The 13,482-nt window shown below is 43.9% G+C and overlaps 1 protein-coding gene across 1 annotated transcript in view; it reads right to left on the bottom strand.

Moving 5' to 3' along the window:
• Positions 1 to 220: 220 nt before the first annotated feature.
• LOC141172588 (tyrosine-protein phosphatase non-receptor type 11-like) overlaps positions 221 to 13,482 on the bottom strand; it is a 103,444-nt gene continuing 90,182 nt past the window's right edge. The window contains exons 11-16 of the mRNA XM_073656971.1: positions 6,616 to 6,770; positions 6,382 to 6,449; positions 5,819 to 5,970; positions 4,428 to 4,528; positions 3,214 to 3,333; positions 221 to 474 (exon numbers count right to left, since the gene is read on the bottom strand). Coding sequence (XP_073513072.1) covers positions 3,249 to 3,333; positions 4,428 to 4,528; positions 5,819 to 5,970; positions 6,382 to 6,449; positions 6,616 to 6,770 — 561 coding nt within the window. The 3' untranslated portion in view covers positions 221 to 474; positions 3,214 to 3,248. The remainder of the gene's footprint in view (positions 475 to 3,213; positions 3,334 to 4,427; positions 4,529 to 5,818; positions 5,971 to 6,381; positions 6,450 to 6,615; positions 6,771 to 13,482) is intronic.

Raw genomic sequence — 13,482 nt, 5'->3', positions numbered from 1 at the left:
AATGTTAGAAGTTTTTCTCCATGGGGGTCCGGACGCAATGAACCTCACCGGTAAACAGCAGAAGCACTTCGCTGAGCGCGGCTCTTCTTGGAGACTGAAGACTGACATTTTTTTTTTTTTAAAGGACCAACATTTTATTATACATTTTTACAAAACAAAGAGTAAAACAAAGTTGACAAATAAAAATATCTAAAACTCAGTGGCTTCTCGTAGGCACTTAAATAAATACTCTGCCAAAAACACTGAGGCAAAAAAAAAAAAAGAGAAATAAAAAAAAATATATATAGAGATTGTTCGGTCATAATAAGTTACTGTGCATGTGCTCTCCCTCACAAGTGCACCGCGCTCACGTGTCTCTCGTACACTCGTGTACCTCCGTCTGGAGCCGGCACAGGGGCGAGGCAGGGGGAAGCTGCAGAACTGAGGACAACTCCAGACCGCCATGGCCGAGGAAATGGAGACAAAAGTGCAGTCCTGCAAGAGAGGTCAGAAAGCGCAAGATTAGGCAGCACATCGGTACATCCAGACCGGAGGCACATCCAGACTGGACTATCGGACTATTTAGGAAGAGGATAACAGATCTTCAAAGGAGTATTCTCATGTTAAAGTGACAGCATACCTCTGGGATTTATGATAGGTGGGGGTCGTAGTATTAGGAGCCGTCTGTTTATAAGACAGGACCCCTATTAACCCTACAATAACAGTAGCCTTTTGTCCCAAAGTCTCGATATATCAATTATTCCTCCTAATTCCTATATAAATGCACAATTGGCTGATCACATGTGTTTAAGGAGGAAGAGGGGTACAAGCGGCTGCCAATCCCCTCCACCCCCCAGCATCGGCCACCTAAATCGGTAGGTTTAGCTACTGGGTATGGGCCGCTTAAAAGGCATTGTTCCCTACTGGACAACCATAATCCATACTTTACTCTTGAATCAGCGCCGCTCCTCCACTCTCAGCCCCGCAGGCAGCCCAACCAGCAAGCCCAACCCCCCCCCCCACACAGGCAGCCCAACCAGCAAGCCCAACCCCCCCCCCACAGGCAGCCCAACCAGCAAGCCCAACCACACCCCCCACCCCACAGGCAGCCCAACCAGCAAGCCCAACCACCCCCCCCCACCCCACAGGCAGCCCAACCAGCAAGCCCAACCACCACCCCCACCCCACAGGCAGCCCAACCAGCAAGCCCAACCACCCCCCCCAACCCCACAGGCAGCCCAACCAGCAAGCCCAACCACCCCCCCCAACCCCACAGGCAGCCCAACCAGCAAGCCCAACCCCCCCCCACAGGCAGCCCAACCCCCCCCCCCCCACAGGCAGCCCAACCGGCAAGCCCACCCCCCCCAAGAAGGCAGCCCAACCAGCAAGCCCAACCCCCCCCCCACGAAGGCTGCCCGACTAGCAAGCCCAACCCCCCCCCCACAGGCAGCCCGACCAGCAAGCCCAACCCCCCCCCACAAGGCAGCCCAAACAGCAAGCCCAACACCCCCCCCCCACAGGCAGCCCGACCAGCAAGCCCAAGACCCCCCCCCCCACAGGCAGCCCGACCAGCAAGCCTAACCCCCCCCCCCCACAGGCAGCCCAACCAGCAAGCCCAACCCCCCCCACGAAGGCAGCCCGACCAGCAAGCCTAACCCCCCCCCCCACAGGCAGCCCAAAACAGCAAGCCCAACCCCCCTCAGGGGCAGCCCAACCAGCAAGCCCAACCCCCCCCCCCCCCACAAGGCAGCCCAACCAGCAAGCCCAACCCCCCCCCCACAGGCAGCCCAAAACAGCAAGCCCAACCCCCCCAGGGGCAGCCCAACCAGCAATCCCAACCCTCCCCCCACAGGCAGCCCAACCAGCAAGCCCAACCCCCCCCACAGGCAGCCCAAAACAGCAAGCCCAACCCCCCCCGGGGCAGCCCAAAACAACAAGCCTAACCCCCCCCCCCCTTCAACAGGCAGCCCAACCAGCAAGCCCAACCTCCCCACAGGGGCAGCCCAACCAGCAAGCCCAACCCCCCCCACAGGCAGCCCAACCAGCAAGCCCAACCCCCCCCCCCACGCAGGCAGCCCAACCAGCAAGCCCAACCCCCCCCCACGCAGGCAGCCCAACCAGCAAGCCCAACCCCCCCCGCAAGCAGCCCAAGCAGCAAGCCCAACCCCCCCACCCCAAGCAGCAAGCCCAACCCCCCCCACCCCAAGCAGCAAGCCCAACCCCCCCCACCCCAAGCAGCCCAACTAGCAAGCCCAACCCCCCCCCACCCCAAGCAGCCCAACCAGCAAGCCCAACCCCCCCCACCCCAAGCAGCCCAACCAGCAAGCCCAACCCCCCCCCACCCCAAGCAGCCCAACCAGCAAGCCCAACCCCCCCCCCACCCCACAAGCAGCCCAACCAGCAAGCCCAACCCCCGCCCCCGCAGGCAGCCCAACCAGCAAGCCCACCCCCCCCACCCACAGGCAGCCCAACCAGCAAGCCCAACCCCCCCCACCCCAAGCAGCAAGCCCAACCCCCCCCCCACACCGCAAGCAGCCCAACCAGCAAGCCCAACCCCCCCCCGCAGGCAGCCCAACCAGCAAGCCCACCCCCCCCACCCACAGGCAGCCCAACCAGCAAGCCCCGCAGTCTTCACAAATCCATCCGTATGGTTAAGCATGATGACAGGAAGTGCTTAAAACTGTAGCAAAAAAAAAAAATCTCTTGGACAAGATCTCCAACAGTTTCTATTTTAATTACTTAAAAGGGGATCTTTTACTTAAACAAAGAAGACATAAGGTGTGTGCACATTTCTATCTTCTGATGGGTCTTAGAGAAACAAGAGAACATCACATGGGGTGGAAGTCCTTGAACTGTCCATGAGGACTTCACTGAAACCTATATTAGTGGGTATCCCAATACCCCAGATCACCAAATAGGCAATAAAATATGTAAATAAAAAGATCCAAAAATATGCACAAAAGTGCGCACACACTAAAAAACGATTTTTAATTTTTTCTTGCAATCCCATGCCTGACCAGATGGTGTGCTGTTGAGAGATAAAATAGTATATGCTACAGCTCCATCTAGTGGCAGAAAAATTAACTACAGTAATTCACAATTATTTAAAAACACGGAATATTGGTAACACTGCTACAAACGAGCAGCATATTTAGCAAAATTACGCTTCTGCAAATGGTGAATAGTTTTATGCAATCATAATTATCTACTGAATACAACACTATCCAGTCTTACTCATTTAGTATCAGTGCATCTGGAAACTCCATGGATTATCTGCCAGCATTACTAGTACTTGATTTGTGCGTGCTCCTAATATTCAGATTCTGATAGACACAGGTGGAATCATCGCTGACTCTGCAAACATAAAAACATGAAAAATTCACACAAGTCATTAATAATTTACACCATGTGAGGGTTTTGAAAGAAAAGTTGTCAGCTGTAATGCTACAAGAAATGGAAAAACCATCTGCTTCTGTTGTGGATCGCTCCCGACTAGATGGTGAAAAAAAGTGAATTACAAGGTGCCCAATGAAGTCAATGGGACTCTCACACCCAAGAAATGGTTCTCATCACTAGCAAATGAAGAGTCCCCCATCTTCAAGATCAAGATTTTTTAAGAAAATGTATAACAGGACAACACATTCAATATAAAATATTGTTCTCCCATTTATTGGAAGTGCTCCTCCAGCTACTCAGGACTAATATTGATAGTCACTTGCCATTTCTGAAGATTTTACTTCTATATTTTTACAGCATTGCTGTCTCGATTGCACTAGATAAAAACCTATTCCTTAAAGGGAAATATCACAAGGTCAAACGTGTCCAGTTTTTGCCCTTCTGTTATTCCCACTGTTACCCTGAGTATTCCACTACTTTTCTTTTTAAAATCCGCCTTATGGTTCCAGAGATCTAGGCCTTTTTATTTAGCGCTTTTATGGACTTCATGTAGGAGGTGTGGCTCACAGGGTAATAACGCAGAGCAGGCTAAAGACACACCCCCAGAATGTGAGCCACACCCTCTTAGTAAAGACCATAATAATTAGCACCACATATAAAGGCCCATATCTTTGCAACCGTATGACAGAATTTAAAAAGGAATCCAACGGAATGCTCACGGGAGCAGAGGGAATAAAATCAGAGCAAAAACTTGTTACTTTTGAACTGGTGACCGCTCCCCTTTAAAAGGGCTTTTTCATATTTACTAATAGTTAGGAAAAGGGTTTGTAAAGGATTAGGCAAATAAAAGCTGATTTTCCTTCTAGAAACAGCGCCACCCTTGTAAGTGGACGGTGTCCAGTATTGCAGGTCATTAGAATTCAAGTGAAAGGGCTAAAGCTGCAAATTGGACAAAAGAAGAGTAATTTCTGCACAAAAACCCACCCAACCCCCCCCCCCCCCCCCCATGTCTCGTGGTGCTGAGCCCTTCCCATCACCTCGCCCGTACTTACCTAGGTTGACTAGGTGCTGCTGCTGAAGGTGCTTTGGCATTTAATTTTGCCCCAACGGGGTAATGAATGTTACTATATTCTCGCTCCTTTGTTTTTCCTCTCTGTATAGGAAAAAAAATGATACATATGTAAAGATATTTAGGAAAAAAATAATCCCTAAAATCTAAAGAGGATTTAATAATATACCACCTACATTCACTTTTTACCAAAGTTTCAACTAGACTCCACCAATAGCAAATATTTAAGCCCCCGCTGCACATACCAAACCCCCCAAAAAAACAAAAACGCGCTCCCTTCAAGGGTTTTTTCAACTTCCTTTACAGCTATTCTTCCTGACTTTGCCATACACATGCACGCTCGGCTAGACAATGTGTCCTCAAGGTGGAAATGGGAATAAAGTACCGCCAGACACCTGTCTTTCAAGAACACTAAGATTGGGCATACTGAATCCAACAACCCCATCATTCTCCTCGGAGACGAGAGGAACATGACCTCTTTTTGTACCCAAGGCAGATAAGAGCCTTCAGAAATCATCATCAATTAAAGGGCCAACCATTCCCACCAAAATCTGCAGGTTCGCTATCTAATTGCTGATGGTTTCTCAAGGCTCTTTGGTACCAAACCTGCAGATTTCGGCAGGACCAGTGGCTGGGAAGGGAAAGTAGAGATGACCACCCCCTTACATTAGAGGGTCAACCATTCCCACAAAAATCTGCAGTTTCACCATCTAATGTAAAGGGGTGGTTATCTCTACTTTTCCTTTCCAGCCACTGGTCCTGCCAAAATCTGCAGGTTTGGTACCCAAGAGCCTTGAGGAATCAGGAGCTTTTATCAGAGCGTGCAAGGAGGGTTGGATGGTCGAACGAATGGACTCATTGCTGTCTTGGCCTATTAATCAACCTTTTAGCTGGTGTAGGGAAGCACATGCCCAACACCGGAACCTACTGTAGCCCACAAGGTGGGACTCTACTTTGACGTCACGGAGGTAGGTAATCTCTCATGTTTTTGGATCTACAGAATAGGTTCATATTGTAACATTTCCATACAGCGAGACCCTGCACACCCCCAGAAATAGAAAGTCATTGCATTGGTGCCACTGATGCACGCTCGTAAGGATTCTCCCAGGTATCCTGAAGGTGGGGGGGGGTCAAAACGAGACATAAAAGCAGTATTTCCAACAGATAAAAGTTTAACCTCCTATATAAAAGAATATAAAAGCCATTTTTCAAAGTAAATGGCGCAGTTTCCTTGAATCCTACACAAGGTTAAAGCCAACTAAGCTTCCTTTTTATTTACTGGTCTCGGTTGCCGTCGAGATGCAGCTTCACCAGCCGTTTCCTTCCATCTATTCTGCTTTATTGCAAGAAATTGGGGAAATAAACTGCTCTTACCTGCTCGTCCTCCAGATACTTCTTCCTGCTCTCGATATATTTCTGCACGGCCATGTAGATGAATTTATACTGCGCCTCCGTCTGCACCATCCCCGAGCGCTGCTGTCTCACCATCTGAATGGTTTTGGGGATGTCAATGTCACAGTCCAAACCTGTATGTGGGGGGACACGGTGAACCTCACGTGACAAAGTACAGGGGAGTCCTTCCTTAAAGGGGTGGTCTCAAGCTTGGAAGTCATCACCTATCCACTGAAAGTTATAAAACGGGGGTCCGAACACAGAGACCCGCATCAATCCCATGAACTAGGACTCTGCTCCATTCACACGGGGCTGTTCAAAGATCGATCATGGGCACCGTGTCATGTGGCTATGAATTTGCTTTCAGCGCCCACTGCAGGTGAAATGTGGCATAACACACTGGTCATAGCAATGACTAGCCTTCAAAGTAATGCATAGAGGCATCAGAGGACGGGCTTATAAAAGGAGGGTCGTGGGTACAAGACCACCCTTTGACGTCCATACACCCTAGTAATCTACATCTAAATGATCATTTTTGGAGTTACCTTGTCTGTTGACAATGTCGACCAGAAGATCAATAACTATAATGGTACCGGTGCGCCCAATGCCAGCACTGAGGGGAAAATAAAAAAAAAAAAAATAATAATGAATAATAAATAATGAATGAATAATAAATAATAAAAAAATAATACTAATAAATATTATTATTATTAATACAAGATTATTTATTATTACATAAGAGGACATCGTGATATGTTACCCCACACTACGGCCCATACCTGCAGTGCACGACTATAGGGCCGGAGCCTGGAATACTTTGTTGCGCTGCATTAATTTCTTCTAGGAAGCTCAGAACACCCCCGGGTTCATTCGGGACCCCATGGTCAGGCCAGCTCAAGTACTGATAATGCCAAATACGTCTTGGAGGTTCTTCCTAGGAGGGGAAACATTGTGTAAGAATTAAATAGCCTGTTATGTTATGTTATGTTACTGCATTCAGTTATCAGTTATTTCACAGACGGGATTTGGTTTTGCATGATACTGAGGCCCAGATAATTGGGGTAACGTTCTCCTGGAATCACCAAACCCAGACTCCACCATCAGACACAAATAGGGAAGTGTGATCCGTCACTGCACAGAACACGTCTGCTCCAGAGTCCAGTGGTGGCGGCTTTACACCACTCCATCCGACGCTCATCATTGTGCTTGGTGATGTACGGCTGAATGCAGCTGCTCGGCCATGAAACTCTTGACCGGCCAGATGTGCCAAGAGAGACAACTTTCGAGCACTTCCACCTCTTTAAGGCCCTTACTCATCCCAAGGACTTGTGTGAAGACTATACAGTGACCCCTCGCCGCTCTCTCCACTGGGGAAGAAGAATCAGCAGGTGGAAGCCGGCACCATTTTTTGCTTCCTGGCTGGACGCTGGTGGGGCATCATCAAGAGCAGAAGTGTGATTGGAGACAACTTAAAGCAGATCGGTCACCCGTTTTCTCCATCCAAACTGCATATATTAAATACTTTTCGCACATCTGAGAAGCCTGGTGTACTTACTGTGAGAATGCCAAAGCAGACTGGCAGTATAATCCATTTTAATTTCCGTCAGGAAAACTTTTACATTGAACTTTTTAGGAATCCAGCTGTGGCTGAACTCATGGTTGATCAGTTTTAAATATCAGGATTATACAGCTATTGTAGCACACTGTAACACTGAGTATATAGATATGAAATATGAAATATGAATAGCTTAACTGCTGTAGAAAATAGAAATAAATGAAAAAAATTTTTTGAAAAATTTTTTTGCGCATGTAAATATGAAGTATGGAAAATGAATAGCATTACTGCTGTAAATAAATGAGAAATCTTAGCGCATAAATTGGCCAATTCATGTGTACCTGACAGCCGCGGTAAGGCGTTTCTCGATGTCAGGACCTATAATGTGAATACCTCTCTAAGAGACCTCCGTCTGCTTATGTGTGGGAAAGACAGATCCTGATGCATTTAAAACCACCTGCGGCATGGGGGTGGGGGTGGAGTGCTCAGTCAACGCTAAATCTAGTAACAGAGAAAATGACGGCACTTCCACTACAAAAACTAGGTGTGAACAGGTGCTTACTAAGAGCAGCTACCTCCATATATAATGAACAAATAAAGTAGCACACTGTAACACTGAGTATATAGATATGAAATATGAAATATGAATAGCTTAACTGCTGTAGAAAATAGAAATAAATGAAAAAAATTTTTTGAAAAATTTTTTTGCGCATGTAAATATGAAGTATGGAAAATGAATAGCATTACTGCTGTAAATAAATGAGAAATCTTAGCGCATAAATTGGCCAATTCATGTGTACCTGACAGCCGCGGTAAGGCGTTTCTCGATGTCAGGACCTATAATGTGAATACCTCTCTAAGAGACCTCCGTCTGCTTATGTGTGGGAAAGACAGATCCTGATGCATTTAAAACCACCTGCGGCATGGGGGTGGGGGTGGAGTGCTCAGTCAACGCTAAATCTAGTAACAGAGAAAATGACGGCACTTCCACTACAAAAACTAGGTGTGAACAGGTGCTTACTAAGAGCAGCTACCTCCATATATAATGAACAAATAAAGTAGCACACTGTAACACTGAGTATATAGATATGAAATATGAAATATGAATAGCTTAACTGCTGTAGAAAATAGAAATAAATGAAAAAAATTTTTTGAAAAATTTTTTTGCGCATGTAAATATGAAGTATGGAAAATGAATAGCATTACTGCTGTAAATAAATGAGAAATCTTAGCGCATAAATTGGCCAATTCATGTGTACCTGACAGCCGCGGTAAGGCGTTTCTCGATGTCAGGACCTATAATGTGAATACCTCTCTAAGAGACCTCCGTCTGCTTATGTGTGGGAAAGACAGATCCTGATGCATTTAAAACCACCTGCGGCATGGGGGTGGGGGTGGAGTGCTCAGTCAACGCTAAATCTAGTAACAGAGAAAATGACGGCACTTCCACTACAAAAACTAGGTGTGAACAGGTGCTTACTAAGAGCAGCTACCTCCATATATAATGAACAAATAAAGTAGCACACTGTAACACTGAGTATATAGATATGAAATATGAAATATGAATAGCTTAACTGCTGTAGAAAATAGAAATAAATGAAAAAAATTTTTTGAAAAATTTTTTTGCGCATGTAAATATGAAGTATGGAAAATGAATAGCATTACTGCTGTAAATAAATGAGAAATCTTAGCGCATAAATTGGCCAATTCATGTGTACCTGACAGCCGCGGTAAGGCGTTTCTCGATGTCAGGACCTATAATGTGAATACCTCTCTAAGAGACCTCCGTCTGCTTATGTGTGGGAAAGACAGATCCTGATGCATTTAAAACCACCTGCGGCATGGGGGTGGGGGTGGAGTGCTCAGTCAACGCTAAATCTAGTAACAGAGAAAATGACGGCACTTCCACTACAAAAACTAGGTGTGAACAGGTGCTTACTAAGAGCAGCTACCTCCATATATAATGAACAAATAAAGTAGCACACTGTAACACTGAGTATATAGATATGAAATATGAAATATGAATAGCTTAACTGCTGTAGAAAATAGAAATAAATGAAAAAAATTTTTTGAAAAATTTTTTTGCGCATGTAAATATGAAGTATGGAAAATGAATAGCATTACTGCTGTAAATAAATGAGAAATCTTAGCGCATAAATTGGCCAATTCATGTGTACCTGACAGCCGCGGTAAGGCGTTTCTCGATGTCAGGACCTATAATGTGAATACCTCTCTAAGAGACCTCCGTCTGCTTATGTGTGGGAAAGACAGATCCTGATGCATTTAAAACCACCTGCGGCATGGGGGTGGGGGTGGAGTGCTCAGTCAACGCTAAATCTAGTAACAGAGAAAATGACGGCACTTCCACTACAAAAACTAGGTAGATTTCTCATTTATTTACAGCAGTAATGCTATTCATTTTCCATACTTCATATTTACATGCGCAAAAAAATTTTTCAAAAAATTTTTTTCATTTATTTCTATTTTCTACAGCAGTTAAGCTATTCATATTTCATATTTCATATCTATATACTCAGTGTTACAGTGTGCTACTTTATTTGTTCATTATATATGGAGGTAGCTGCTCTTAGTAAGCACCTGTTCACACCTAGTTTTTGTAGTGGAAGTGCCGTCATTTTCTCGGTTACTAGATTTAGCGTTGACTGAGCACTCCACCCCCACCGCCATGCCGCAGGTGGTTTTAAATGCATCAGGATCTGTCTTTCCCACACATAAGCAGACGGAGGTCTCTTAGAGAGGTATTCACATTATAGGTCCTGACATCGAGAAACGCCTTACCGCGGCTGTCAGGTACACATGAATTGGCCAATTTATGCGCTAAGATTTCTCATTTATTTACAGCAGTAATGCTATTCATTTTCCATACTTCATATTTACATGCGCAAAAAAATTTTTCAAAAAATTTTTTTCATTTATTTCTATTTTCTACAGCAGTTAAGCTATTCATATTTCATATTTCATATCTATATACTCAGTGTTACAGTGTGCTACTTTATTTGTTCATTATATATGGAGGTAGCTGCTCTTAGTAAGCACCTGTTCACACCTAGTTTTTGTAGTGGAAGTGCCGTCATTTTCTCTGTTACTAGATTTAGCGTTGACTGAGCACTCCACCCCCACCCCCATGCCGCAGGTGGTTTTAAATGCATCAGGATCTGTCTTTCCCACACATAAGCAGACGGAGGTCTCTTAGAGAGGTATTCACATTATAGGTCCTGACATCGAGAAACGCCTTACCGCGGCTGTCAGGTACACATGAATTGGCCAATTTATGCGCTAAGATTTCTCATTTATTTACAGCAGTAATGCTATTCATTTTCCATACTTCATATTTACATGCGCAAAAAAATTTTTCAAAAAATTTTTTTCATTTATTTCTATTTTCTACAGCAGTTAAGCTATTCATATTTCATATTTCATATCTATATACTCAGTGTTACAGTGTGCTACTTTATTTGTTCATTATATATGGAGGTAGCTGCTCTTAGTAAGCACCTGTTCACACCTAGTTTTTGTAGTGGAAGTGCCGTCATTTTCTCTGTTACTAGATTTAGCGTTGACTGAGCACTCCACCCCCACCCCCATGCCGCAGGTGGTTTTAAATGCATCAGGATCTGTCTTTCCCACACATAAGCAGACGGAGGTCTCTTAGAGAGGTATTCACATTATAGGTCCTGACATCGGGAAACGCCTTACCGCGGCTGTCAGGTACACATGAATTGGCCAATTTATGCGCTAAGATTTCTCATTTATTTACAGCAGTAATGCTATTCATTTTCCATACTTCATATTTACATGCGCAAAAAAATTTTTCAAAAAATTTTTTTCATTTATTTCTATTTTCTACAGCAGTTAAGCTATTCATATTTCATATTTCATATCTATATACTCAGTGTTACAGTGTGCTACTTTATTTGTTCATTATATATGGAGGTAGCTGCTCTTAGTAAGCACCTGTTCACACCTAGTTTTTGTAGTGGAAGTGCCGTCATTTTCTCGGTTACTAGATTTAGCGTTGACTGAGCACTCCACCCCCACCGCCATGCCGCAGGTGGTTTTAAATGCATCAGGATCTGTCTTTCCCACACATAAGCAGACGGAGGTCTCTTAGAGAGGTATTCACATTATAGGTCCTGACATCGAGAAACGCCTTACCGCGGCTGTCAGGTACACATGAATTGGCCAATTTATGCGCTAAGATTTCTCATTTATTTACAGCAGTAATGCTATTCATTTTCCATACTTCATATTTACATGCGCAAAAAAATTTTTCAAAAAATTTTTTTCATTTATTTCTATTTTCTACAGCAGTTAAGCTATTCATATTTCATATTTCATATCTATATACTCAGTGTTACAGTGTGCTACTTTATTTGTTCATTATATATGGAGGTAGCTGCTCTTAGTAAGCACCTGTTCACACCTAGTTTTTGTAGTGGAAGTGCCGTCATTTTCTCTGTTACTAGATTTAGCGTTGACTGAGCACTCCACCCCCACCCCCATGCCGCAGGTGGTTTTAAATGCATCAGGATCTGTCTTTCCCACACATAAGCAGACGGAGGTCTCTTAGAGAGGTATTCACATTATAGGTCCTGACATCGAGAAACGCCTTACCGCGGCTGTCAGGTACACATGAATTGGCCAATTTATGCGCTAAGATTTCTCATTTATTTACAGCAGTAATGCTATTCATTTTCCATACTTCATATTTACATGCGCAAAAAAATTTTTCAAAAAATTTTTTTCATTTATTTCTATTTTCTACAGCAGTTAAGCTATTCATATTTCATATTTCATATCTATATACTCAGTGTTACAGTGTGCTACTTTATTTGTTCATTATATATGGAGGTAGCTGCTCTTAGTAAGCACCTGTTCACACCTAGTTTTTGTAGTGGAAGTGCCGTCATTTTCTCTGTTACTAGATTTAGCGTTGACTGAGCACTCCACCCCCACCCCCATGCCGCAGGTGGTTTTAAATGCATCAGGATCTGTCTTTCCCACACATAAGCAGACGGAGGTCTCTTAGAGAGGTATTCACATTATAGGTCCTGACATCGGGAAACGCCTTACCGCGGCTGTCAGGTACACATGAATTGGCCAATTTATGCGCTAAGATTTCTCATTTATTTACAGCAGTAATGCTATTCATTTTCCATACTTCATATTTACATGCGCAAAAAAATTTTTCAAAAAATTTTTTTCATTTATTTCTATTTTCTACAGCAGTTAAGCTATTCATATTTCATATTTCATATCTATATACTCAGTGTTACAGTGTGCTACTTTATTTGTTCATTATATATGGAGGTAGCTGCTCTTAGTAAGCACCTGTTCACACCTAGTTTTTGTAGTGGAAGTGCCGTCATTTTCTCTGTTACTAGATTTAGCGTTGACTGAGCACTCCACCCCCACCCCCATGCCGCAGGTGGTTTTAAATGCATCAGGATCTGTCTTTCCCACACATAAGCAGACGGAGGTCTCTTAGAGAGGTATTCACATTATAGGTCCTGACATCGAGAAACGCCTTACCGCGGCTGTCAGGTACACATGAATTGGCCAATTTATGCGCTAAGATTTCTCATTTATTTACAGCAGTAATGCTATTCATTTTCCATACTTCATATTTACATGCGCAAAAAAATTTTTCAAAAAATTTTTTTCATTTATTTCTATTTTCTACAGCAGTTAAGCTATTCATATTTCATATTTCATATCTATATACTCAGTGTTACAGTGTGCTACTTTATTTGTTCATTATATATGGAGGTAGCTGCTCTTAGTAAGCACCTGTTCACACCTAGTTTTTGTAGTGGAAGTGCCGTCATTTTCTCTGTTATACAGCTATTGTGACATGGACTTTCACAGTAAGTACACCGGCCTCCTCAGGTCTAAGTGATTTTTTAAAAAAAACTTATGCAATTTGGATTGTGAAATCTTTTAGGCAAAAAAATGTCAATCTAAGTGCTGATGCTTTCCACGACTCCATGGACTTCCTACTGAAGACACACGATGCCAACTGCATTGAGACTCTCTAAGTCTGATTTGGAATTTCTTGGGACTTGCTGGC

The sequence above is a fragment of the Phyllobates terribilis genome, unplaced genomic scaffold (genome assembly GCF_046119375.1).
Source record: "Phyllobates terribilis strain yellow unplaced genomic scaffold, ASM4611937v1 Scaffold_12__6_contigs__length_324123572, whole genome shotgun sequence".
NCBI lineage: Eukaryota > Metazoa > Chordata > Amphibia > Anura > Dendrobatidae > Phyllobates > Phyllobates terribilis.
The sequence above is the reverse complement of the archived record's forward strand: the minus strand, read 5'-3'. Positions and strand labels throughout refer to the sequence as shown.